This window comes from Rutilus rutilus, assembly GCF_951802725.1.
Source record: "Rutilus rutilus genome assembly, chromosome: 16".
In the NCBI taxonomy this organism is placed as follows: domain Eukaryota; kingdom Metazoa; phylum Chordata; class Actinopteri; order Cypriniformes; family Leuciscidae; genus Rutilus; species Rutilus rutilus.
In genome coordinates, this window is record NC_140224.1 from 8028150 (window position 1) to 8055255 (window position 27106).

Here is a 27106-nt window from a genome sequence, read left to right on the forward strand (position 1 = left end):
CAGTGTAAATGCAGTAGACCAGCCATGTCCATGTCAATGTGTTTCTCTTTGTTTTTCATTTGATTAATTTTTCATTTGATGTCTTAGTTGAACAATATTTGAAGGCTACAATAATGTATGATTTGCTTATAATTATTTAGTATTAATAATTTCCTAATTTCATTTTGTCATTTTTTATTTATTTAGTTGCGATAGTTTTTGCTATGGTACCGAAATTGATACCAATAACTTACTGGTATTGGTACGGACTACTGAAATTTTGGTATCATGACAACAGACGAGACGAGTGTGTGTGCGGGACTCACAGAGTGTGTGCGGAGCACTGCGATGATTTTGGACAGGGCCATGTTCCACAGCTCATCTGTGAAGGCTCTGGTCACCAGACCTTGTGTGGCGTGTAAAATGTGATCTTCCACCACAAAGAACCTGCAAAGCATGATGGGAGTGGGCATTACATGGTGTAAATCAACTTTGTACATAAAAAATGAACACACTGCCCTGCACTTAACAAATAAATCCAGATTTTACTTACCCAACAATCTGATTAAAGTACTTTCTGTAGCCCTCCACTGTTTCATGCTGGAGGAGAAAAACGTACAATTAAAACATATAAAAACAAATTAAATTGACGGGATTGTTTAAAGAGCAAAGAATACTAACCATGTTAGATTGAGGCTGCAGTACTAGTCTTGCTTGTTTTTTTCTTTGCTTCCTATAGTAATTTTCAAACGTTTCTCTGTCTCCCTAAAAAAAGAATATGGCATTAAAGTGGGTTTAAATAACAAATTATTATCCATTTATACAAGAGCATTTAACGTTTGACTTGCACAGCATCTAATTGTGCATTTTACCCCTGTTACTTGTAGCACGTTTCACTGCACTTTCTAAGTGAAATGTCCAGTGACTGGCACTAAATAGCGTGTTCAGTTTACTCAAAAACAGTTCAAACGTGACTGCGGCAACATTGGTAGTTTGAAAATGAAATGTCCAGTGAGTGGTGCAAAAAAATGTATTGTGCTTTATCATATTTGAAATTAACATACCCTGTACACTAATTCCTACTCTAAACCTAACAGATAGTGTTAACAAAAGCAAACGTGAGGGGGAAAAACACATTTGCTGAACCAATCATGCCACTTTAGCTTGCTTCTACAAGGCTTTGAGCTTTTTCTCGAGTGTTGTGACTCGTGTTTCATGGGACTCGAACCTGAGCGCTCTGCATCGCAAGTGAAATACTGTACCAGGTGAGTTACCGGGCAAGAAAAGCCACACATACGGAATTGGTTATGTGATGCAAATATCAAACTGTATTAGTGTACAAATGATGCACTATGGTTAAGTTATTTGAGGTCATAATAGAGTATTACACAGGAACTGTCTTTATTTATCGATTATTTGTCCAGTAATCATAATTGATTTATCGGTAAGCCCCACCCCCCTTAGTTGCTGTTGCTATCTCGGACAAACAAACAGAGTTTCTAACTGTCTTACAATGACAGCTGTCAGTGTGAAAACCTTGTCCCAAGATGTTTTGGATCAATTTTGGACACAGAAGGACCATCTCTCTTCGAGGAGCATTCAAGTGGGATTTAAATATGCCATGGAAAGATATATAAAAGATTTTTAAATAAATATGGTAGGTAACAAGATTCATTTGGAAGCGAGGGTTTACAGCTCACATCGCAAGTGGGAGAAGACTCATGTCACGGTCGCAGATGGCTGCTTTTGAGCCATCAGGTGTTTTTGACCTACTGTACATGACGTGAGAACAGTTAGCTATTTAGGTTTATACGTTAGCATTGACTCACTAATTTTAATAATAACTTAATGAGAGTATGACAACCAGAAAATTAAAGTTTTCATCTTCATTGGGATTGGGGTTGAATCCTTAGGGAACCAGGTTACTGCGCTCACATCATTGATGTTATAAATAAACCGGGCTTCAGTCATATTGCGCAGATAATTGGTCCGTTCGCGCAAATCTTATCACACTTTTAAAAAGCACTGGTGAACGCGGACCCAGTACAGTGATTCAATACAACCCATCCCCATCCTCTCAGGATACCTGGAATCAGTGTTGCAAGTACCCCAGGCACATTGTTTTACCATTTTTGTCGCAAAAACACCATAAAACCGATGAGAGCTTAGGATCTTCCAATGTTTCTCTATGGTGCTGAAACCTAAAGATGTCCGATTTCCGGTCCCCGTGCAACTGATATTCAACTGCCATTGGCTCATCTGCGTTCCAGGGGAGGGGCTTACCAATAGGTCAGTTGTGCGAAAAAGGAATAGTTGTTTTGCTGCCTCTAGTGGTCATTTTATCTGGAAACTGGATTGAATTGTATGTATAGTTAAGTTTTTGTGGTTCATCAGAAATTTATCAGGCAGAGTCAAATATATATCCAACGAGCATGGGTTGGTTTAAACATACAATCCCTCTGAATGTTAAGCACCTGTGCCCCCTTTCTCTCTCTGTGTGGCTGAAGAGTGGCCCTCGGCCCCTGCCAGCACTTGTGAGCTCTCGGGTAGCACAGCGGTCAAAAGCGCTCGTGTTCTCATTAACTGAACCATTGAGGGGAAAGCGCTCGACTCATCCTACGCCCAGTGAATGCACCACAGTTTGTGCACAATCTGAATGCCAAAGCGAAGAACTTTTTCACTGCTTTGTTTTTATGGCGAAAAGGGGGTTACTGCTCGGTCAATCCCATTAGATGCTGCAGTCTGACCCCTTTTGTGTGTGTGCTGATGGACTCTGGATTAGTTCTGACCAGATGAGCGATGGCACCAAGCGCTAACAAACTCGATTTCACCTCTCTATAGTTTGCGTTTGGTTTAAGGCAAAAATAATATTGATGGCATGACTGTCAAAACTCTGGAAATCCCTTTGCTTATTTAAGCCATTAATGTTTGAGGAGCCACTTGGGAGAAAGCATTTCAGTGAAAACGCACTGTCAACTCAAAGGCTGTGCACCTATTAGAAAAAGATCAACAGGAATGTTTCTCAATAAAACAAATTTCATAACATGGGCAGTTGTTTTATTGGTTGTTCACTGTGTGCACTGTGTGTCTGTAGTGAAGGAGACTCTGGGAATTACCAAAACAGTGTAGATGTGAAGACATCGGTAGACTGGTGAAAAATCCACCAGATCCTGCGCCGTCAAGACCTTAAAAAGAAAACGAACAAGGTTCAAGGAACATTTATTGACCTGAGTGGCTTTGCTGGCAATAGATACCACTAAACAATGAAGCTTCAAGTACGTTTTAAATCGATCAAACAACATATACAAAAACTAAATATTCCTTTAATAACAGGTCCTGTTAAAGGCATAGCAGTTCATTTATGAAACAGATTGCTGTTTACACCTCGTATTAACATACGACTTGAAATAAATGTCTCCAGTGAAAGGTTATATATTTTGCATTAAAATGTTTTATTTTACTAATATTTTTAATACTCGCACATTGACTATTTATGTCGAATACACTGTCCGGCCCAAAAAAAGATGTGTAGCTTTTCATTTCTTAAACAAACATGTAGGAAATGTAGGCAGAGTCAAATATATATTGACTCTTGCATTGTCAATACAACATCTTGACCAAAAATTGATGCACCACATGATGGAAAAACATCACACCAATTGTTTCCATCAAGAGGTGCATCAATTTTTTGTCAACATCGTGTATTGACAATGCAAGAGTCAAGCACTCTGTAAAGTCTATTCCAGCACATCCCAAAGACTATCAATTAATTTAAGGTCTGGACTCAGAGGTGCCAATTCATGTGTGAAAATGATTTTTCATGCTCCCTCTGAACCATTCTTTCACAATTTGAACATGATGAATCTTCACATTGCCATCCTGGAATATGGCCATGATCTTTCTTCCTACATGGTTGTTTAAGAAATGAAAAGCATCAATAAGGGTTTAAAAGAACTGTTGCAAAACATATAACATGCTAGAAACATAATAATCACTGCAATAATGATCCAACCATAGACTCTTAAGCATTTGCCTATTTAAATCCAAACAGCGATTTTCTCTTTTTTGGCCGTGCAGTGTATCATTTTTGGGATGAAATTTGGACATTTTCCCCTGAAATCTGGATGCTGATGCCAGATATTAAACAGGGCCATGGTATAGTGCTTTAAAAAACGTTTATTTGGGACACAATGACGTGTCCTCAAAATGTGACTGTACATCATACCTCCTCATCCATCTCCTCTTCCTCCGGGCTCAGGCCGTTGTGATGGAGGGGTGTTCGGCCGTTCAGAGGTTTGGCACAGCTCAGAGTGTCCTGCTTCTGCACTGTACTATTAAACGTACGGTGCTGCTGAGCCTGTGAGAACAGGGTGACGGAGAGAAGACCAACAGTAACTTCAACAGCCTACAATGCCAGTCACGTCATATGTATTGAACTAGCGACTCACAACTTTAGATTTCTATTAGCTACATGTGCGACAAATTTAGTACACCTTTCAAAACCTAGTTAGGTGTCTACATAGACAGCATTTTAAAGCATCACGGTTTCGCTCAGGCTGTTCCTGAGGTAGGCAGCATCAACATACTAAAGCCAAGCTCTACTGAAATCAATCAAGTCTAATCTCCTATGCACTTTGCGTGATATGTAGACGCACATATGTAGATGTACAGTTACGTTAGATTCTTGAAAGTATCTTAAGTCGGTAACCAGTCAAGAACCAGTTCGAAATGAACAGATCAAAAAGAATCGAAAGATCCAGAGGATAACCTTGAAAAACTTCAGTCAGAACCAGATCATTCTGTTCCTTTTTGTCGGACATGACCAAAAAGCAGACTTATTTTGTACGTCTTATTATGATCTCTGTCGCGTTCTCTTTTTGCAAGGAAGAAGCTCCGATTGGCTTCTCTTTTTTTTTAAACAGGTGATTCCCCGGAGGTTTGAGATTTAGCATGCTCCATGTCAACTTTTCTCGCTCATTGTGACAACTAACCAAAGCCACTCCCACACCATAAACACTTTAAAGTAGTCGGAGCAACTTTTCTCTATTTACGGATATGACGAGACAAGCACAAGTGACGAGTGACGCAAGTATGCAATTTTGCACAAAAAGCATCCCGCTAGGTCTAAAATATAAACACTTATAACAGGCTTACCATAGTGAATCAGGGGAAATCAAGTCACATTTTGGAAGAAAGGTTGATGGTGTATTGACTTTAAACAAAAAAGTTACCTAGTGCGGCTTTAATAGAGTAGGCAAATAAAATAAAATAAAATAAAATAAAATAAAATAATCCCACCTGTCTCATTGCGGTTTCACCAATCTTGTCTGAGTGTTTTCGGATACTTTCCAAGAAGTCTTTCAGGTCGGACATGGAGATGTCCTTAATCTCCTCTCGGAGTTTAGGAAGTGTCTCAGCCATAATTTGGCAAAACCTGTACTTGCTCACTCTGGGAATATAAATGTTTTCTAGCTGCTCCATGGTTTTCAATGCAGAGTAGTATCTGAAATGGAAAAGATTCATGTCAGTCACCACTTTACTAGTCCATAAAACCCCTTAAAATCAATGATATTTCTATATGATAACAGCTAATATTATATATATATATATATATATATTGCATTTTTGAGTTAATATAACTGGTTGTGTAAAATAGGCACATAACTTCATATAAAATACGAACATAAAATAGGGCCCTGAATCTAATCAAATTGAAATGTTTGAGGTACTGGTAAACATTGTATCACTGGCTAAGAGAGAATCGATGTCAGATCATATCATGATGAAACACCCATAATCCAGAAAATCTTTCATGTTATTTGTCAAGAGTTTTTATAGTTAACTAAAGACCATTAATGGCTATTAAACCATTTTGCAACTTTGCTGTATTAATATAAAGTGTCTGGGTATCACAGGTGGGCGTTTATCAGCATTGCACAACAACACTACCACAACAAACTTTGGGAAGACTAGACCAATAACTGAATCTGTCGCATCAAATAGCTGCAGAAAAAAGTTTATAAATGCTAAAGAAGCTTATTAAAAGCTTGTGTTCTTGCTAGCCTGTGCTCTCCACATGCATTTCTTTCTTTATTTTTTACTTGTATTAATTAAGCATGGAGGCCAAATATTCCATCTAGGAGGTATTTTTCCATCTATATCTACACCAAACTATTTATGTTTTCAGAGTATATGCAACATGGACTCAAATATAACAATTTTGCACAATGTATGAATATGCCTGTCCATATTCAACGCATTAATAAGTTTATTAACTTCTACAGCCGGTGCCTCTGAATGCTCCCTGACCTCACCGCTCTGAAGTGCGCGTGCGTCCGTGTGGAAGGCCAAAGTGGCGCCCTTCCCAGCGAGTGTTACATGTGAACTGCGAAAGAATCCCTGCCTGATTAGACCATGTCCCAGCCTAGTCATTAGCGCGCAGTGGCGACACACAGATTAATGGAAAAAAACATTGCGCTAATTGCCTCAATTTGGAGGATGCCTGTCATGGGCCTGCCGGTACAGGACAGTGCTGTGAAGAAGGGCACACACAAGGTCAATTGTCTTTGCGTTTGAATAGTTTATTTATTCATGATGTGTTATGACTGACTAAGTAGACATTAATGGACAAAAAGGGTCATTATTTTCAAGTTCAATGTGACCTTACATTCATCCCTTCTTTCCAGGAGAAAAGATCGAACACTTCTTCATGAAAGGGGTTTGAATGCATTCTTAGCAGAATTATAATAGTTCAATAGATTTTTTTTTCATGAGAACACTGGCACTTTCCACACACTCCTTTACTTTTTAAAGCAAAGGCACAAATATCATGTTCTATGAAATGAAAACTATTAGATAATCTTAGATCAATTACTATTTTACATAAATGTATAACTTTTTTATTATATACACAACATGAAAAGTAGATCACTTTAAATAATGAAGTTTAAATGTCTGCTCAATTCATTATAGAAATCATTTTTTAGTTATTTTAATAGCCAAATCACATATTATTTCAATGCTTTAGGTGCTACCATCACATGACTTTCACCCTATTTCTAATTGTGACACCATGGAAGTGACATCATTTGGACCCTTTCTTCAGCAAGCTTTATTTTTCAAAAATTGTACACTAATTGTAGTTTTGACTACATTCATTCAGTTATTATGACAGATATTACATGGTCATGAGTATAATTATATAGTATAAATATTATAATGCTAGAACATCAAATCATTCAAATAATAGTTTTAAACTGCAAACCTCAAACTTAAAAGCTCATATAATATTTAGTTAGACATCATGAGGTGGATGAAAAACACTGTATTGTTATTAGGCAATAAAGATAAAAATTAATTAGGAATATGTTACCTTTTTGATTCAAGCTGCTCCTTCAATTTGCTGTACATTTCCAGGACTGTAGAAATGTAAATAAAAGAGGATAATATAGAAGAAAAAAAAACATTGTATTAAAAGAAATCAAACTGAAACATTTTGTTCATTCAGTGAATTGAAACCATTTCCTAAGATTCTTTTATTGCTTTTCGAAAGAAACGGACTAAAGAAACCACAACCTAACTTAATTTATCTACAGCATCATCCAACAACAGGTTAGTTTGATAAAACCACTGTAACAACAGAGCATCAAATTCTCTTTCTGTCGGTCCTAACAGTTTATTAAAGTCAGAGAGACAGTAAGACATAAACACAGAGCACTGTTGAATGAGGACCTGGACTCGTTACTGTAATAAGAAACCTGGGAGCATTCACATTTACAGTTTCTTGATTGATTTTACTCGTCTTTTGACGAAATCTCTAGAGCGTTTGCAAGCCATACGGCGAGATTTTAACGAGCGCCTTTCGGTTACGCGAACGCGCCGTCTCACCGGGAATGCAGAGCTGCAGCTTTTCCACCGTGGTGGCCATGTTCCTCTGCTGAACCCGGCAGCGGATGACCTCCTCCGTTTGGGCCGTCACCTTACATAAGGGAAGGTCAAAGAGTGTGAAGCCCTCTCAATTAACGAGACAGTTCTCTCTGCTCTATTGTCTGATAATCGACATTCTTTTCTAACGGCAGACATGCTAACAAAGCCAGACTGTGCCATACCTCCCGTCCGGCGTCTTGAAGTCTTCGATTGGTGTCACTCACTTGGCCCTTAAAACATAATATCACTTTTGTTAGACAAATAAGCCCACAATTCCCTGTTGTAACTGCTCACCCTTGTAATCAGATCATACTTCATGAGGAGTCAAGAACAAAGCCATGCAAATTCAAATTAAATGTGCAGCGGGAACTTGAACTTTTGGTCGGTAGGGAGCTTTTATGGCCGGTAATCACTTCTGACAGCCCTTTCTAACAGATTCTGTGACAAACTTCTCAATTTTACTTGGGATTTTTGAACTTTGGTTGTTCCTCTGGCTCTGTCAAACAATTCAAATCAATGACCCAATTGACCATTGGTCCCTTGTTGGTAACTTCAATGAGCTCTATGTGCCATTCATTGTCTGGGACAAAATGCGGATAGCATTTTCTGGTAATTAAACATTCATTTTTTTCTTCCTTTTTTTGGCTGAACACAAACGCTGGGTGGCTGATTAACATCAAATGTGAAGACCTCCACACCACTGCGCCAGTATAGTGCCCCAGGTGCAGGGACCGCACGGCCGCAGACTTTCCCACATATCAAGTCTCATTAGGTCATCGTAATAAGGAACCGCTTTTTGAGTTTATTTAAAATCTCTTTTATTCGCGAACAAAGGGGGCCAACGACCTCATTGATGCCGTATGTGCTCTCTTGTTATCTGAATATGCTTTATATAATTTGGGTCTAATTACGAGGATTGGTGAGCCACTCCTGTGCCGTTTGGTCACCATATTTCACTCTGGGAAGTGGAAAGGGAGCTAAAGAGAATTGGCGTGCGATTCCAGTGCGAGGTCTGGAGCGCGCTGCTGAACCTCATGAACGCGCAATGACCGATTCGTCGTGGATGAAAGCTAGACACTACGGGCGTCTCTGCATCCAATGGGAGTTTGTGGAAACCAACAAAAAACAGCACAATAAATATAAAAATTCAATTGTGCAACAAACTTTGTTCTGGAGAATGGTGCTTAACCTTTCTTAATACAATTTCAAGGCAACAATTGTCTACTGTATACTCTACTGTAGAAGAATATATGTTCTGTTATGCAACAGCCATTTTAAAGGCTAATACTGTCTAAACATGGATTTAAAATGAAATACCCCTCTCTATGGGCAAAATACCCAAAAGTACTTTATAACAACATTATGCACAAACAATATTGCAAAATAATTGCCTTATGTCAGTAAAAATCATTATGTTTTTTTTTACATTGTTTTTCACTAAATGAACATAATGGAATAATATTTCATTTATTAGCCTATTATTTTCTTTAGCACACTACCGTTCAACAGTTTGGGGTCAGTGAGACTTTTTAAAAATATATATTTTTAGTCTTATTCAGCAAAGACACGTTAAATTGATTCAAAAGTGACAGTAAAGACATTTATAATTTTACAAAAGATTTCTATTTCAAATAAAAGCTATTCTTTTGAACTCTATATTCATCAAAGAATCGCAGTGAATTAACATATGAGAATGATTTCTGAAGGATCATGTGACAAGACTGGAGTAATGATACTAAATATCCTAATACATTTATTTAAAATTGTTTTATTTCAAAATATGTATTTTTCATGAAAGAAAATGCATCCGTGTTAAGCCTAAGAGACCATATAGAAATATTTAATAATGCTTACCGAACCCAAACTTTTGAACAGTGGTGTATTTGTACCATTTTAAAAATACAAAGTAATAATAAGTAATATTATCTACATATATTTCTTATTACAGCATTTTTAGTGTGTAAAAATGCCACAAGAACTAACAAAGCATTTTGAACTGATTCTATGGAACTTCATAAAAAGCTTTTCAACAGGATTTAAAATCAGAGCAACATTCACTTGCCAGAAAAATCTATTTAAATAGTTGTGGTTATCACCAGCTCTGTCTGGTATAATGGTATATTTTCCAGTACCATGATTTTACCATCTGAAACTATCATAATACCATGGTATTGTCACAATATATAGCAGGGAAAAATGTATTATTTCTCAATAATAATGATAGGGGTGACCCCGAATAGTCGAAGATTCGATGCTTCGATAGGAGGAGCCTGATTCGACTACCGATCTCACGGTCGAATCTTCGCGGAGGTGTTATGAAACGAGGATCCTGTCACTTTGGCTATATGAGGGCGCTCAATGTCTGATTTCACATAGAACTACCGGTTTTCTGTCAATACGTTAATATTCAGCCTATTATGACAATGCTGTATATAAAAATGTGCAAAGAAAGAAGCTTTTAATAAATATTTTTTAACGTGCGTGAATAAATCCAAACACCCCGTGACAGATTTAAGTTTCACTTTCGATCCTTGACCGAGACAGAGGAGCGTCTTCGCGGCAAGGATTTAAATCTTTAACAATGTCTGGGATAAGAAAATCTAAAGTGTGGATGTACACCATCAGAAAGGATATTCTGGATTTAGCATTAGGAAAACCATGATCGCACTTCTGCCGGCCAACGTTAACACGTTTCACGCATAGACTGGGTTTCACTTTAGAATGTATTTTATCCGCGCGCACAATTTGAAAAGACTCCAACGGACACAGTCAGAGTGAAAGACTGGATTTGTTCTCTCGATCAGGTAGGGTACAAGTGATTTCAAAACTTTTCAGCCGGTTCTAATTTGATTTTTGGATGCTGTGAACATTTTTAGCTAAAAAGACTGCCTCCAGTTTAGCATTTATTGTTGTTTCTGCAGTTAAAAAGACAAAGTTGAAAATTCTGGCTACTATCGTTATTTTAATCATTTCTTTATTTTAATTTTATTTATTAATCTGTCAGGGTTATCTAATCTAACTATTTGTGGCTTGTGCTTTGAATATGTTCCTCTGCACTTTAGGCATTTTGCACACATTTGCTCATCTTGTGACTTGATTCTGATTTATTTCGTTTTGTATTTTTATTTATTAGAAAGGTATATTCTGTTCTAATTTAATTTAGTAAATTAATTGTTTATTTTTTCGGTGCATCGATGTTGTGCTGTAGGCTGGCCTGCTCGCACAGGTAATTTAGCCGATTTAATTTGATTTGCATGTGAAATGCAAATCCTGTCTGCAGTGTGGCCGTTCAGGAGTTATTTATATTATTTCTTAGTTTTATTGATCCAAAATGTTTTTATACATTTTTTTCTATCTTTGTGTGATTTTCTGTAGCCTACATCGCGGCTTTGAATTGTTAAAGCCCCGCCCCCATACACATGATTCGACTATTAGTCGACTATAGGCAAGACATGACGATTCTGATTCGACTATGAAAATCCATAGTCGGGGACAGCCCTAAATAATGAATAGCTTGAAATAATTTTGATCATGATTTCCACCTACCATCAGTTTCTCAGCATCCGCTCGGACTTTCAGCAGTTCTGTGATGGCGTCCACGAATCCCTGATGATGGAAGTTGCACATTTTCTCAATCTCTCGGTCATGGTTGCGTATTCTGGCATCGAGTTTCTCCATAAACCTTTTGTGTGCGTTGGGCTGATCATCGTAAACGGATCTACAAAACAAACATCAAATTAATACATTAAACTATTTCAAACAACAAAGAAATCTTCATTAAAGATACATCGAAGTGTCCCAGAATTCTTCATGAATGAAGAGAGATGTGTCATCAACATGAATACACAGTTTTTCATGGAGAAGCACTCAACTTTTATTTATAAAGCACTTTCAAAACCATCTGAATGGAACAAAGTGCTGTCAATAAATAGTAAATAACTCTAAAATATATAGAAACATAAAATAACGTCAAAACATGACACCAAGAAAATCATACAACCAATCACTCACAGTTCTCAGACCTTATCAAACGGCAAAAGTCCTTTTTAAAAATATCCATGCTTGACGAGGATTTTAAAGATAATGGCAACACACATTTCAGAAAATGTAAAACACCTATTATTTTAATGTGATTAAAGGGGAGAAACACACTCGGCGCTGATGTCCATATCTTGTGTTTCCCCTGCAGATAACACACACTTCTCCTTCAATACTCTGCAGGTGGTGTTCTCAGTCTCAGAGCATGTGTGTATCAGTAGCTGTGGTAGTGTGTGTACAGCAAGGAGAGCTGGCGAAGTGAGGCCAACAGATGGGCCGCTTCTTCAGTGTGCTGTGAGATCACAGAGTGTTTTGCCCTCCTCACAGCTCCAGATGGCCAAGAGAGCCGTCTCTCTCAGTGAAGAAGAACAGAATAATCCAAGATGATTCAGGGTCTTCTCACTTCCTGACACAGACGGGAAGTGTGAAGGGATCTGACATTGCACAAGTGCTGCATGAATTCTCATTTACAATTAATGTGAGACAGTGAACAGACTTGCTTTATTGGTTTCAAAGCAAAACAGAATGTTCAAAATGTTCTCTCGTTTTTTGGGACTTATTACCCATTAGTGATTGATTGTGTGGTATAATTTGCGTGTATAATTATATTCACACAATATAATTGATTGTGTGACAAAAGTGCTATAAAATGCCATGGTATTACCATGATTCATAACCCAAAGGGGGCTGTAACACATTATTAGAGGATCCATGAAAAATTTGAGAGAGAAAAAATAATTTCTTCTATAAATGTATATCAGATCTTCTATCTATATAAGATATTAATTAAATATGTTAAAGACAATATTTTAACAAATTCCTTTGGTACATTGCAGGTTTATTACAGTTAACTATTAAAAAAACAACATTTGTTACCTGAAATAAAAGAAATGTTAAATAAAATAAAACAATTAATTTATTTTAGATAATTGCCAATGCAATATCTCATTCTCTTTTAGTTAAACTCGATGTACTAAAATAAACTAAAACAATAAAAGTTATAGACCTAAGAAAGTAACAAAATTACTAAAACTTGAGCTAAAATTAAAAATGGAAAATATTAAATAAAAAAATGATTTTAAATATACATATAAACTATAATAGTATTTAAATGATCCTAAAATAACAAATTCTTTTAATTTTGTCTGTCTTTACAATTTATTTATTTTTAAACACCATTTAAATGTTTTTATTTTATTTTGACATATATTTTATACATGAGAAAATGTAGCTGCCTTTAGAGATGGGGCTGGATGGTGGATGCATGAATAGTTCTCCAAGTGCGCCACCCTGTGTGCAACAAGGGAACGATGCATAAACAAACCAGCACTGAACATGACACGGTTACTAATCACAAGTGACAGAAGTGATGTACACATGTAATAAGTAATAAAGCACAAAACACAAAAATTCATTAATATACTGCCATGCATTAAATAGACACAACAATATGACAGTCCCAACAACATTCAGAAGGGGAACGTGTTTTTATACTTCGGAGCAGTATATAATACACCATATCACAAACACATTGCGGTAAGCGGATAATTGAATTAAGCAATTAAAATTATATCCCTATCCTGTGTGCATAAAATAAAATACATTCGTTTTCTTGTCTTTATCAAACGCCCATTCAATTAAATTTTCTATTCACATTTATTTGTATAGCTCTTTTCACAATACACATCGTTTCAAAGAAACTTTACAGAAAGTGCATGGGTCTACATTACATTTTAGAGTGATCTGTTATCAGAGATGATTGTGTCCAAGTTATACATTTCAGAAATGTACATATATATCACACAGTTAGCTAACAATGTATTAATTTAACAGCGTGTTAATTAAGGGCAGAAACAATGAGCTCATGGAGGTAAAGAATACATTTTGTTAACAAATGTTTAGGATTATTGTGTCGCTGCCACATTCCCTCCAGCACACCTTTCTTTCCTTCAAAGCGGTGCGCTTTCGTTCCTCCCTAAAAGCCCAGCCAAATAAGTGAGTGTTGTAAAATGCAGTCTCCTGTTGCTAAACTATGGAACGTGTTTGATATTAAAGCTACACTGTGTCATTTTTTAAGTTGATTCTTAGCGAAAAACACTTTGTTCTTTCAAAATGATACGTGCTCATTAATGTGTAATTACTTCTACCAACTAATCAAGTATTCTCGTAAGCGTAGAATCTGCCATTTAGAATACATACGAGCGAGTCGCTCGAATGGCGGCAGCCATGTTGCGCCTCCATCTTGAAAATACATTAGCCAAAGAGGGACATACCTGGAACCTTTCGCGTTTTGACACTCAGTGGCACCGTGACGAATGCGAGGGGAGATTACTCGCGACTGCCGGCAGATTTTAAATAATACGGCCACCGTAGGAGTTAAAACGCCCTCGGAATGGGAGGGGCTAGTAATATTATGTTGGTAGTCATAAACTATTTCACCGCTAGATGGGAGAAAATCCTACACAGTGTAGCTTTAAAAAGTGGTATTAAAAGCGCAATCAGCCACAAAAGAGACACTAGCTGCTTTTCCATTACCCTTCAAATTGCGCAAATTGAAATTGCGAATTGAAAATACGTCCAAAGGAAACGCGTCAATTTCGTACAAACTACCATATAATCGCAAAAAAGTTTTTACGCTCACATGAGGTGGTTTTCCAGGCAATTCGAAAAAACGATATTTCGCAAAACTACAATGGAAAAAAACATTTCCCCCGCATTTACAGGTCACCTGGCCTACGTAAAAGTCGATCTTTCTTTCTACTGGATTCTAAAAAAAAAAAAAATGCCACAATTTATCAAGACCTCGAACAGATTGCCGCTCCCAAGTATAAGGTGCTTTCCTTGTCATTAACACTTGGATAACACACCTACCTTCGATTAAAAACAATGGCTAGTGCAGTGGCTGTGATATACTTAGACCTACTAACATCCGTTGCCATGATTTTTAGTATGACTTTAAAGGTGAACTAAGTAACTTTTTTTACCTTAACTGAACAGCTTCGGAGTCATTGGAATGGTTATATTACTTATTTCGGGTTGAATGGTGGTCGTTTCGCACCCCCCTGGTGCCCGTGAGCAGAAAATACGCACTTGCAACCCGCCGCCCGCCGCGTCAGGAAGTCTCGCGTGATATCAGGTCTCGCGATGTAAACAATTGCTTTACGGCCAAAAGAAATCTGCTAAAATGCCGTCATTATTGCGCTCCCTCACGCTGTTCGAACCCGAATGAAGAAGACGTTTTAAAGAATATCCCATCTGCTTTGATGTCGTTGATCTGCTAGCCTCTGGTGTCTGAGAATAGCCAATGAGTTTTTACAACAGTGTTGTCAAATATCTATTCCGAAGCTGTGGGGGGAGCTCTAGAGAGAAACCTGCGAGCAAAAAGCGAGAATACAGCGAAGAAATCCCGAAGTTACTGAATGCAGCTTTAATAATATGAAAAATTATGCTTTAGTCACATAACAGCGCTTAATGGAAAACGCAATAGTTCATTTCGCAATCGTTTTTTATCAACATTTAGAGAATATCGCAAAAGTTTTGCGAAAATCTGTAATGGAAACTGCTGCTGTTCCCCAGGCGGCTTTCTGTGCGAACGCTCTGAGACGGAGCCGAATGCGGATAAGCAAATGGGCTTTGTATAAGCGAGTAGAGATATAACACTGTGGGTTATATCTTAAATAAGCGTACACAGTTGTGTGTAACAGTATATTGAATCTGTGCATTCGCTCTTAAAGTGACAGCAGCCTAATACCTGCTGCACTCTCATTAACGTTATGTTAATGTAATTTCATTCTGTTGTATTTATTTGTCTGTTTTGTTTGTAATTACTTTCTGTTTGTATTTGTATTGTATTGTATTGCTGACTGTTACCTTGTCTAATGTAATTATTTTGAGGACCTTTTTCTTACATTAGTTAACCCAGTGTTCATTTGTGCTGAAGTATTGATAATTGTGAAATTTCACTGAGACTTTGATCATATAGCCTACCAATGATCGTGTTAAATAATTGTGATTTCAATATTTTTAATACCAAAAATAATTTGCCATTATCGAGCAGCCCTAGCTGGCGTTGTGCAAAGGAAGTGCAGGTTTGTGCAGGAAGTGAGACTGGAATAAGGCAGTTCTCTGATTTTTTTTAGACTTTGCAGACCTTTTACATTCATAAAGAGCTAGGCCTAGTACAAAGGACATGACAGGTAATATCTGAAAAAGCTAAATGGGGCCGGGGCACTTTAAAATACAAGATAAATAAGAAGAACAAAGTGTGGTGACATGATGTGAGGCTAACAAAGTTCTGCTATTCATTTGCTTCCTTGTTTTATAGCGGTGACTGCCGTAACTGAAAATACAAAGGAACTCATTACAAAACATTATGAATCATGATGAGAATAATAAACTGAACATTTGTTCAAAGGTAAATGGTTTGTCTCTCTATGACTCTGATGTGAGTATCAGCCTGCAGAAGCAGGTGCTTCCTCTGTTCACAGGTTTGTTTGTGTCAGAGAACTTGCTTTGAAACTATTTCATGAGACATACAATGTAGGAAATTACATGGGAAATGAAGCATCTGAACAGTGGCAGCAATTAGCATGGGGTCATATGAAACAAACTGCATTAAATGATCTCAACCAAAACTACAGACAAAAATAAATATATTCATAATAACAAATTAGCTAAGTCTTGGACGGCTCACGGCTAGTAGAACCGCCAGCTGGCTCTATCTATCTGATGCCAAGAAGAAGGTTCGGACGAAATCCAGGTTGCCATTGGCAACACAGTTCTCAACGTCTAGACTGTGAATGGACTGTTTAAAGAACCTTTCAAATGGCCCAACTACACAATGTTGCTAGTTCTGAGTGAATTTTACCACAATGTGATGCAATTGCTCGGATGTTCTGAGTGGCTACTAGCAGGGATGAGAACATTTCATGTTCACAAAATTTTTCCAAAAATCTATTTTCTATTTGAATAGACTAGAGGATATGCTGAGCGGACACCAGATTTTTTTTTTTCAATGGTCCACAGGGGGCAAAGATTATAAACCAAACAGATTGTGTTTATTTCTTGTTTTTGTCAATGTTTGTTGTTTAACGAAATTAGCCTTTTAAAATAAGTCATATTCATTCATTTTTAGTCAGCTGTACTCCAAATACTGTACAAACACACACATTTACATGTGCCAACAAAAATATGAAAACCATCTTTGTTTTGAAAACAATATATTCAACAATGTGAATTCTTTAAGATTAAGTTTAGGTTGTGTATATATCCGATTAATCTCATATAAGATGCGTTTGGTTCTCAATGAACCTTCTGTAAAGTAGGCCTACTTTTAGTTTACCGGTGTTCATTCACTGTTTCGGCTTCAGCTCATGCAGCTCAAACTGGTCAATAGAGTGCATTAGAGCCCGTCCACTAAGAACCTTTTCCGTTCATTTTTCCCATTGAGATTTAAAAATAGTCTTTGTTAAAGCGTTATAAGTCATGAACCAAACCAACCAGATACGAGGTGACTTTTAACATAAACTTTAATTTGAGGTAAAAAGTATTTGAAAATGGGATAAAAAGACAAAGATAAAAGACTGTGTACTTCATGGATTTATGAGGGAAAGAACAACAATCCCATGAAGTATTGGGAATGACATAGGGTGCTTTCACACTAGCACTTTTGGTGCGCACCCGTGTTCGATTAACTAATTGATGACATATGATTGGATAAAGCTGTGTGTTTGTTCTCATTCACTTTCCTGGCAAGCGTGACTGACGCACTGCAAGCAGAGAAAATCACATATTTAATCAACGGACTTCCACGACACAAATCGGCACAATCTCAAATGATTTTGTCTCATTGTAAAACTTAAAATACTCTATTTATGGTTATACAGATAAGATTAAGTCATCATTCGAAACTGAATAAAAAAACAAACAAAAAAAACATTGTGCTTTTGTAAAATAAAGAAAGAAAACAAAAGACAGGATGCCGCTTTCTACCATTCCGGTTTCCTTTCGATGAAGTTTGTGGAGAGCGTCACAAAAATGAATCGAAACTCAGCGTATAGGCTACTAGCAAGCTCTTGCGTGCCATCTGAACTCTTGTTTTGGGTTGGTGCATAGATCATGGCTGTGTCCAAAATCACCCCATATACCCTTAAATAGGGCACTATTTGAAGGGACAGCCATTTGTAGTGGTGTCCAAAACCATCGTGGATGTTACTGAGTGCACTCATTCAATCCCAATGCACCGCAATGCGCTCTATGCACGAACGCTGCTGACGTATTTCCGGTAGAATCTCACCCACGTCTTTACTTCTGCATAGCGCGTTCTATAGCAAAAATGGCTTCCGACGCAGCACGCGATGTAACTGGGCGGGCTGAGAGAAAACGCGGAAGCAATTGTGCATAGAGCCTATAACAATTGTACAACTGATGTACGCCCAACGGCTATCGAATACCCATAATGACGTGTGAGAGTCGAGCGCTGAATGAATTCCCGCGTCTCGCCAGGATATGGCGCCGCAGCGGAATCAATCATCCATCCATTTTCCAAACTGACCAAACAAATTGTGCTGGTCCAGCGTAATATCATACAGGTATAAATTCCTCTTTAATTGATCAATCTAGGGTTGGGCGATGTCCCCTAAATTGGCAGTTGACGATGTTTACAGTAAAACATCGCGATGGACGATGATATCGTCGGGGGGGGGGGGGGGGGGCAAGGTCTTTCACTGTGAGGTTGAGTTACCAACTGATGAGCATAAATCCTCTTTGTGTGTGTGCGTGTGTGAGAGAGAGAGAATGCACACTGTACTTATATCTACTGTGTTTACGGGAATACTCGACTTGGCATTTTGATATATTTCTGTGTTTATTTGGCCGTTTAGGCGCGCAACCGAAGACGAAGGCTACTATGCTTGTCCGTGTTGCGCTCGGAGCGCGCACACAGCATCCTGTCAGTAGAATTAAGTTCTCTTTCGCGAATTATCGTGCTTTTAATATTTATTTTAAATATAACTTTAAGCAAAATCGTCAACTGAAATCTGCGCGGATTATCAAAAATACGACACATTTATAGGACATAAAAGGGTCTCTGCGGCTAAAGAGAAAGTACCAGCGGCCAGCGGGTGGAATGTTTCGAAATGTCTCTGCACAGCAAAGCACCCGTTTCAATAAAATGATATATTAAAGTTTATATAGCCTACTTTTACATTTTCGCTGCTGTTCTAAAATGTTTGTTGCCATTACCTTAAACAAGCTGCAGCTGCTTGAATCCCAGTGCAGGAGCTGTAGGTTACCACAGAAACGTAAGCGGTTAACGTTAACGTTGTTGTGGTGACTCGTGACACTCGCGAACAGCACTGCATGCACTTTTGCCGGTACAACTTGAATATTATTACTATCATAAACTTTTCATTAACTTCGGTAGACTGTACAACAAGGGAATTGTAATTGGCTGCTTTTTCTACAGAGAGCCGATCTCTGTTGATGTGCCTTAATTTTTTTTATCGATCGTTTGTTGGTAAAGGGTGAGAGACCTTGCGAGCCACATGATTTTTCCCAAAGAGCCAGGTGTAGCTCGCTTGGTAGGTTCCCAACCACTGGTATACACAAATCAATAGATTAAATAACGTGACCATTTCACGAACTGCAGTGACACTGGGCTGGTCTGACAGGGTGGGGGGCGTGGCATCACGATGGTGGCTCTCCATCGTGATGTCGGTCAGCCATCACGATGGACGATGATATCGTCCATCGGCACAACCCTAGATCAATCTTTTCATTACTACTGGAGCAGCCAGTTTGCTACGTTTCAATTCATTATTAAACATCAAGCACAAACTATGCAAAAGCGACAGCCCTTCCGGCGGACTCAGTGTCCGAATTCACTCACTCATTTTCATTCACTCCTTCAAGTGGACTATATTAGTGGAGTAATGTAGGTAGGGAATGGTGAATGAGGGTATAGGGGGCGATTTCGAACACAGCACATCACTTTGCCTTCTGCTCTTCTTCCTGTTGTGGCGGTTAGCGAACAGCGTTATATTACCATGTGCGCTTCTTCTGGATAGGAGTGTGGATCGCCTGACTGACTGTATTCGTTGTCTGACTGTAGAGTCAGTACTGAAATTTTAAAAAACGTGACAAACCCAGCATTTCCGCATTTGAGCGCTGTTGAACGGATTCTTAAACACCTCTGATTGGCCATTGTGTCGACACGCTCAACATATATGTCTGTGATTGGTTACAATGATCAACATTTCAAAAACATGTTGTCTTTGACGCTCTTCATCGAACGCTTACACAGATACACACAAGAGCACTTGAAAGTGGCATCTAACAGCGGATATATTAGGGATCTGTTGATAGAAGCCTGCTTTTAAATGCTCCCGCCAGTATCCATGTACTTGGTACCGAAGTCGGTACTTTTGACAACTCTACAGTCAGACAACGAATACAGACATCTGACTGTATGCGTCCCATGACAGCTCAGGATGAATACATGTACCCTTACACCCCATCAAATATCAAATGTAAGTATTTCGACAGCATAGCAAGCAAACATTTGACAACCCTAGCTAGGTGGAATTACTGGCCCAAACGCTGAAATGAAAACTATGCTTGAATTGTAAGGCGTAGACCAACTAAGATGTATTCAGCGTTACAAAACAGTTTGCCCTATTTATTTATTTTTTGTACATGCATCCCCTGTGCGGTTACTCTTTTCCTGCCACCCAGATGGAAAATGCTGAGGGCGATTTTCTACTGAAAACACGCAAAGCTTTCTAAAATCGGTACCCACTTCCACTGCCTTTCAGAAGGTCATATTGCACCCCGTAATGGGATATCCTTTCTGCGAATCTGCACACACGCACACAGAACTACTATCAGCAGGACCATGGTCACAATGAGTTTCCTCCTTCCTGTTATTGAATTCAACAGACCAAAGAGCAGCAAGTTCCGGACAACTGCCAGGAGGTACTGAAGGAAACACAAACACAGAGCGAGTAAAAGTCAAGCCTCTTCACTTACGGCTCAAACACAAAACATAGAACATTATACATCTGCCACAGGGTAGTTAATGAAACCAAACTAAACCCTATTGTAACACAAGCTTGAATGAGTGTCATTCACTGTGTTTACATTTAACAATATAGGCTTAGGAAATAAAGTTATTCCAGGGTTTTTGCAAAAAGCATCATTCTGAAACATCATGTAAACGTGAACAGTGCTCTCGTTTAAAGCAACATCAAAGCACTTTTCCTCTTCGGTCCCCCTACAGGTTGGAAGCGGAATTGTCCATTATCGCTGTCGTAAATAATTTAGCCTACCGCAGCCTACCGTCGCACACACGCTATTTGTTTATCCAGCACCGGCTTTGGAAATAACGATGTCCACAGACAAGTTAGAGTATGTTGCATGATTTTATGAAGGTATGATGTATTGCGACATCAGAAACGAAGAAAAACTAAATAATGACATAGCTTGCTTTTGCTATTGTAACGCTTGCCTTGTTAAAGCAAGTCAAATTTGTAGTTTCTTATGTCTCATTCGAACTACAGATCCGCTACCCGATCTGGCAAACATGCATAGTGCGGTTATAGCCGATAGAGGGTCGCAAAGCGAATGCAGAAGTGCCGTTCACCCTGTTACGAGTTGATGAACCACTGAAACGATTTTGGAAACATTATTCTAAGGTACAAAATAATCTTTAGTGTTGCTTTAAGACTAGATGGTTTACCACACCCAGGTTTTTGACAAGAGAACACAGCACATGTGGTCATATAAACACATAAGTGACATTTATTACAGGTTTCTATAGATAATCTCTAAATTAAATGGCTGAAGTTATGGAAAAATATGGAGAAAGCTGCTTGATGATGGCAGCAAACAAATATTGATAGGCTAGTTCACCCAAATATTTTTACTCTGTCTACATTTATTCACACTCAACGTCAATCCTAATTTCAAATCCACAAGACTTTGATTAATCTTCAAAACACAAATTATGATATTTTAAATGAAACCTAGGATTCTATCCATCCGTCAATGTAACCAAAACTGAAAATATTCAAAAAGGTTTGTCGTAAAATGAATCCATATATATAGTAAGTGTATATTAGGGCTGTCAACATGGCTGAAAATCTAAATTCTAGTTACTTATGGTTAATATTCGAATTATATTCAAATTTAAATGGAATAATTTCAGTTTTGCGGAAAAAAAGCTTTTGGCTTGTCTCCTGAGGCCACAATGAGCAAAATATTAATGCACTGCATTAAATTGTTTGTTTATTCAATGAAATAACTGTCTGTAAAAAAGTGCATAACGTATAAACTTATGTTCATAAATCAAATATAATTTCATAAATTACATAAACAATTATTATGAACATAACAGCATCATGACGTATTTATGCATAGTTTAATACAAAGAGCCGAAGCACCGATCACAGAGTACTTATTTTGCATTTAAAAACATGACATACAGTGGAATAAAATAAAAAAAAAGTTTAAAAAAAAAAAGTCTCGAGACATGTTTTTATTTACTTATGTGGCAAGTAGCCGTGTAATAAGCGGGATAATGTACATCCAGTCGGTTGTTATTTCAGAATAAACCCTGACAGGGTGATCAGGACGGATGTACATTATCACTTACATGACATGTCTTTACATAACTTTTTACTTGATAGTTATGGTCGGCACTTGACCTTTTTAGTCATGAAATAAAAAAATATGAATAATTCATTTTAATCTAATATGACTGATTCAGTGGGGAAAATCAGTTGCTCCAAAATCCTCCTTTTTTAATCAAACTGTGGAAAAGCTGAGGCACATCACGATAAAGCACTTTCCCTGCACACCTTTGAGCTTACAAGGTGAAATTATTAACAGCAGGTGAAGCTTTCCTTCAAAGACTTGATCATATCTGTGGAATGAGAAAATACAGCTGTCGCACTGGTAATGATCAGTGTGAATGTCAGTACAGAACGTGTGGCCTCAGGACATGATAAACAAGCTGGAATGTCGACGAATTTGCATGTCCTGAAGATCTGCATTCTGGAGGCCTTTTTCAACAGCTGGTTTGGTTAACATTCAAATGAATGAATTTCTCACTATCGTCACAACTGTGTAATATGAGCCATCTAGACCTTCTGTTGCCACAACAAATTGCAAACTGAATTATGGCTTCCAGAAGTTTAAGTTATGGCCCAAAGGGCTACTGAGTTTTCTGACAATATTCACAATCATATTCAGATATAGATAAGAGCTTCCAGTCATAGTGAAAAAAATGGTCAGCTGAATTCTGCTGAAATCAAAATTTCTACTGTAATGATCAAGCCAAAGGCCTCACAATGAGATGCAGCGGAGTGCTACTGAAATCTATAATTTCATAAATGCATGGTGTGATGTAGCCAAACTTAAATAAAAAAATCATAACGACTAAAGATAACAATCTCATGATGGGATACAGCCATGCTCCACTGGAATAAAAAAAAAACTAACAAAAAGTCATGTCAAGATCATGATTCACAACATCACAAATATTAGGCTAATGAAATAAAAATCAAGACACAGATGTCATCATTCATGATTTAGCAACTGAAGTGCTACCGAAATCATGATTTTATCAGAAATCATAAAGCCAAAAATCACATGAATGGTAACAGCTGAGCGATAACGAAATACTTTTTTTGAGAATTCATAAAGCCTTATGTCATGATGGAATCCAGCTGAACACTACAGAAATCATGATTTTATCAGAAATCATAAAGACAAAGACGTCATGACAAAACGCAGCTGAGCACTACTGACATCATGATTTCATTAGAAATCATAAAGCCAAAGACGTCATGACGAAACGCAGCTGAGCGCTACTGAAACCATGTTGTTGTTGTTTTTTTAAATCATAAAGCCAAAGATGACATGATGGGATCCAGCTGAGCGCTACCGAAATCATGATATTATCAAAAATTATGAAGCCAAAAATGTCATGACAGGATACAGTTAAGCACTTCCACAATCATGATTATTATTTTTTTTTTTAGAAATCATAAAGCCAAAGATGTCATGATGGGAAATAGCTGAATGCTACCAACATAATTATTATTAATTATTTTAATCATAAAGCCAAAGATGTCATAATGGGATACATCTGAGTGCTAACAAAATCAAGATTTTATCAGAAATCATTTTAACTCTAAAGTTATGGGATGTAGCTGAATGCTTCTGCTTCTGAAATCAAGACTTTATGAGAAATCATGAAACCAATGTCATGACAGCATGTAGCAAATGTCTACTGGAATAAAAAAAAAGCATCATCATGAAATCATGATTTCGACTGAAATAGTCAAGCCGAATTTCTCATGATGAAGTCCAAATGTGCTGAAATCATCAAATTGTGAATGACATCATGATTTCTACTGAAATGATCCAGCTACAGCTGAGCTAAGAGCAGAATATTAATATCCAGCTCAACCCAGACTCATTTGCTAACGCCACACCCACCCATATTTCGTCAGCTTTCATTCTTCCGTACTTGAAATGTGTTTGGAAAAAGGAAATAGAGTGTATATTGGAGTATTTAATCTGACAGCTGTCCATTTGGAAAAACTAAAGCTATTTTGCTTCAAGCTTTCCACCTGTCAACAGCTCCATCATATCCATAATGCAGTGAGACCGTCACTGGGCCTGTGCTGCTTCACCTCAGATGTTTACATCTTATATTATTAAATCACAACAACACCAGACAGATAGATAGACAGACAGACAGACATGTCATGGTACATTATGACAAATATTTCACATACGCTATAACATCTTCATTACTAGCTGAATGACAGGAAAACGGCGGTCAACAGCCTGTGTCATTGAACGTGTGTGTGTGTTTGAATTAGTGTCAGGACAGCATACAGCGACCATTCAAATCATTCATGTGGAAAAACACAAAATCATATCGAATCGGTCATCACTTTATTTTATAGCTTTATCAGCAGTGGCAAAGTCCTGCTGAGCTGCATCTTTAGCAAACAAAGGCCTGCTTTCCATCCATTAGACATGAGAAAACATCACATCACCATCTGAAGCTTAAATAAGAGCAGATGATGCACATCTCTCACCGTAGCGTCGGCCCCACACACGCCGTGTCCGTGCTCTCGATCTCCTGTAATATTCGTTCATGTTCGGTGATAGTCTCCAAGCTCTCGCTCTCCGCCATGTTGGCTCTAATCGTCACAGTGTTCATTTGTGACAATGCCGAGAGAGATGCAGTAACACGAGTCCGCCGACAGGGGGAGCCAGTCTGCGCCAGTCTGGCAGGGTCAAGCTAAAATAAGTGGGACCTTATCAAAATGTGTGCAACTATCTTTTCTCTTGACCGTAGATGGCACAAAGTCTAATCTCAACACCGTTTATGAATGGATTAATTTTGTCATTTCATCTGAATATCAACTTTTGTAAGATTTAGTTAATCAAAAAGATTGAGGTTAATTGGTATAATTTAGTGTCTCTGGAAAATGTTCTATGGTATTAAAGTATGAAATCAAAATGATGGTTTTAGATTTGTGGGGAAAAATATATATTTTGAAGAAAAAAGAAAAAAAATTAGACCTCATCCTTGCTTGATGAAAATATTATTATTTCAAAAAAATAAAAAATAAACTAACCCCTCAAACATTTGAAGCAAAAATAAATAAATAATTAAAAATTGGTAATTATAAGAAATTTCTTGAGCAGCAAATCGGCATATTAGAATGATATCTGTAGGATCAGACATTGAAGACGGGAGTAATGGTCTGTAGAGGCTACCTTTCAGATTACTGGGATTCTGCTTTGTCTGTTATTCTTTATTCAGTTATTCAACTAAATTGTCAGAACACCATTGCCTCTTTGAATACTTTTACATTTTGTGCTATGACAACTCTGTTTACTTCCCTTATCAACACACTGGCTATGCCTCATCATTAGTGTTGGGTAAAGTTACTTTTAAAAGTACTGCCGAGTTATTCCCTTTAGAAAAAGTAACTAATTGCATTACTTAGTTACTTTTTATGGAAATCGATGCGTACGGCCATCTGCCGGAAGCTTTTAGTCGATAAAGTTTTAAATATGGATATTTTTCATACACGAACGCATCGCTTCACTTCAGAAGGCCTTTATTAACCCCCCAGAGCTGTGTGGAGCACTTTTATCATGGATGGATGAACTTTGATGGACTGATGGAAAAAAATATACGGCCATTCACTGCCATTATAAACCTTCACAATTTGGTTTCCATAAAAAACACTATTAATGTCAAATCATAAACGTTCCATATGGTAACGCAATGCAACCATAAAAAAACACTCTTTACCTTAAACTCGTTCCTAGGGGCAGGTCTACTGATTCCAGTTCCGCAAAAACATTCCCATAGACCTTTCCTTCTCCTTTGTCCTCTTCTTGGGGACTTGTGGGAGTCTTGAGACTGCTACTGCTGCCGTACATGTCTGTTAGTCTGTGTGTTGTGTTGGGAGAGGACATACACATACTACAGTCAGCAGAAAACTGCAACTAAGGAAAAGGGACAGACCTTGTGATCCCTAGTACTTTGAATCCAACAAAACAGGCTTAAGTGCTGTGCTGTTAAATATTTCCCAATTGTGCTTCAAGATTTTTTCACACTGCTGGACTGGGATCTTTATTTTATGGTACATAAAGTCATAAAAAAACACAGAAAAGGAATGTAATATTGTAAAAATGCTTTACAAATGTTTATGACAAGTTCATTTATACATAAATAAATGTATTATAAGTATTGCAGCATATGTCTTAAATATATCCACTTTAATTACCATTCAAAAGTTTGGAATTTTTTTTGTTTTTATGAAAAAAAGTATCTTATGCTCACTAAGACTGCATTTCTTTTACTGCATTATTCAGCAAATTAGAGGAATAAATAACATTTAAAATATATTCACATAAAAAACAGTTATTTTTTTAATTGTAATAATATTTCACAATATTACTGTTTTTATTGTATTTTTGATCAAATAATGCATCCTTGGTGCGCATAAGAGACTTTAAAAAAAACATTTAAAAATCGTAATGATTCCAAACTTTTGACCAGTTGCACAGATTCTGCTCTTGAATCTGAAACGTGAACAAAGAAAGAACTAAGCAGAGAATAATTTAC

The 27106-nt window shown here is 37.5% G+C and overlaps 1 protein-coding gene across 4 annotated transcripts in view; it reads right to left on the reverse strand.

The window, feature by feature from the left end:
* Positions 1 to 26444, reverse strand: part of exoc6 (exocyst complex component 6) — a 58626-nt gene extending 32182 nt beyond the window's left edge. For 2 of the 4 annotated variants that reach the window (XM_084434776.1, XM_084434775.1), the window contains exons 1-11: positions 26288 to 26444; positions 11452 to 11623; positions 8088 to 8135; positions 7867 to 7957; positions 7352 to 7397; positions 5278 to 5482; positions 4205 to 4336; positions 3096 to 3164; positions 661 to 744; positions 533 to 579; positions 306 to 426 (exon numbers count right to left, since the gene is read on the reverse strand). In XM_084434776.1, coding sequence (XP_084290902.1) covers positions 306 to 426; positions 533 to 579; positions 661 to 744; positions 3096 to 3164; positions 4205 to 4336; positions 5278 to 5482; positions 7352 to 7397; positions 7867 to 7957; positions 8088 to 8135; positions 11452 to 11623; positions 26288 to 26418 — 1146 coding nt within the window. In that variant the 5' untranslated portion in view covers positions 26419 to 26444. Of the gene's footprint in view, positions 1 to 305; positions 427 to 532; positions 580 to 660; positions 745 to 3095; positions 3165 to 4204; positions 4337 to 5277; positions 5483 to 7351; positions 7398 to 7866; positions 7958 to 8087; positions 8136 to 11451; positions 11624 to 25055; positions 25205 to 26287 lie in introns of those variants that run through there. The other 2 variants (XM_084434778.1, XM_084434777.1) reach the window with 1 other exon arrangement.
* Between the last annotated feature and the right edge of the window lie 662 nt (positions 26445 to 27106).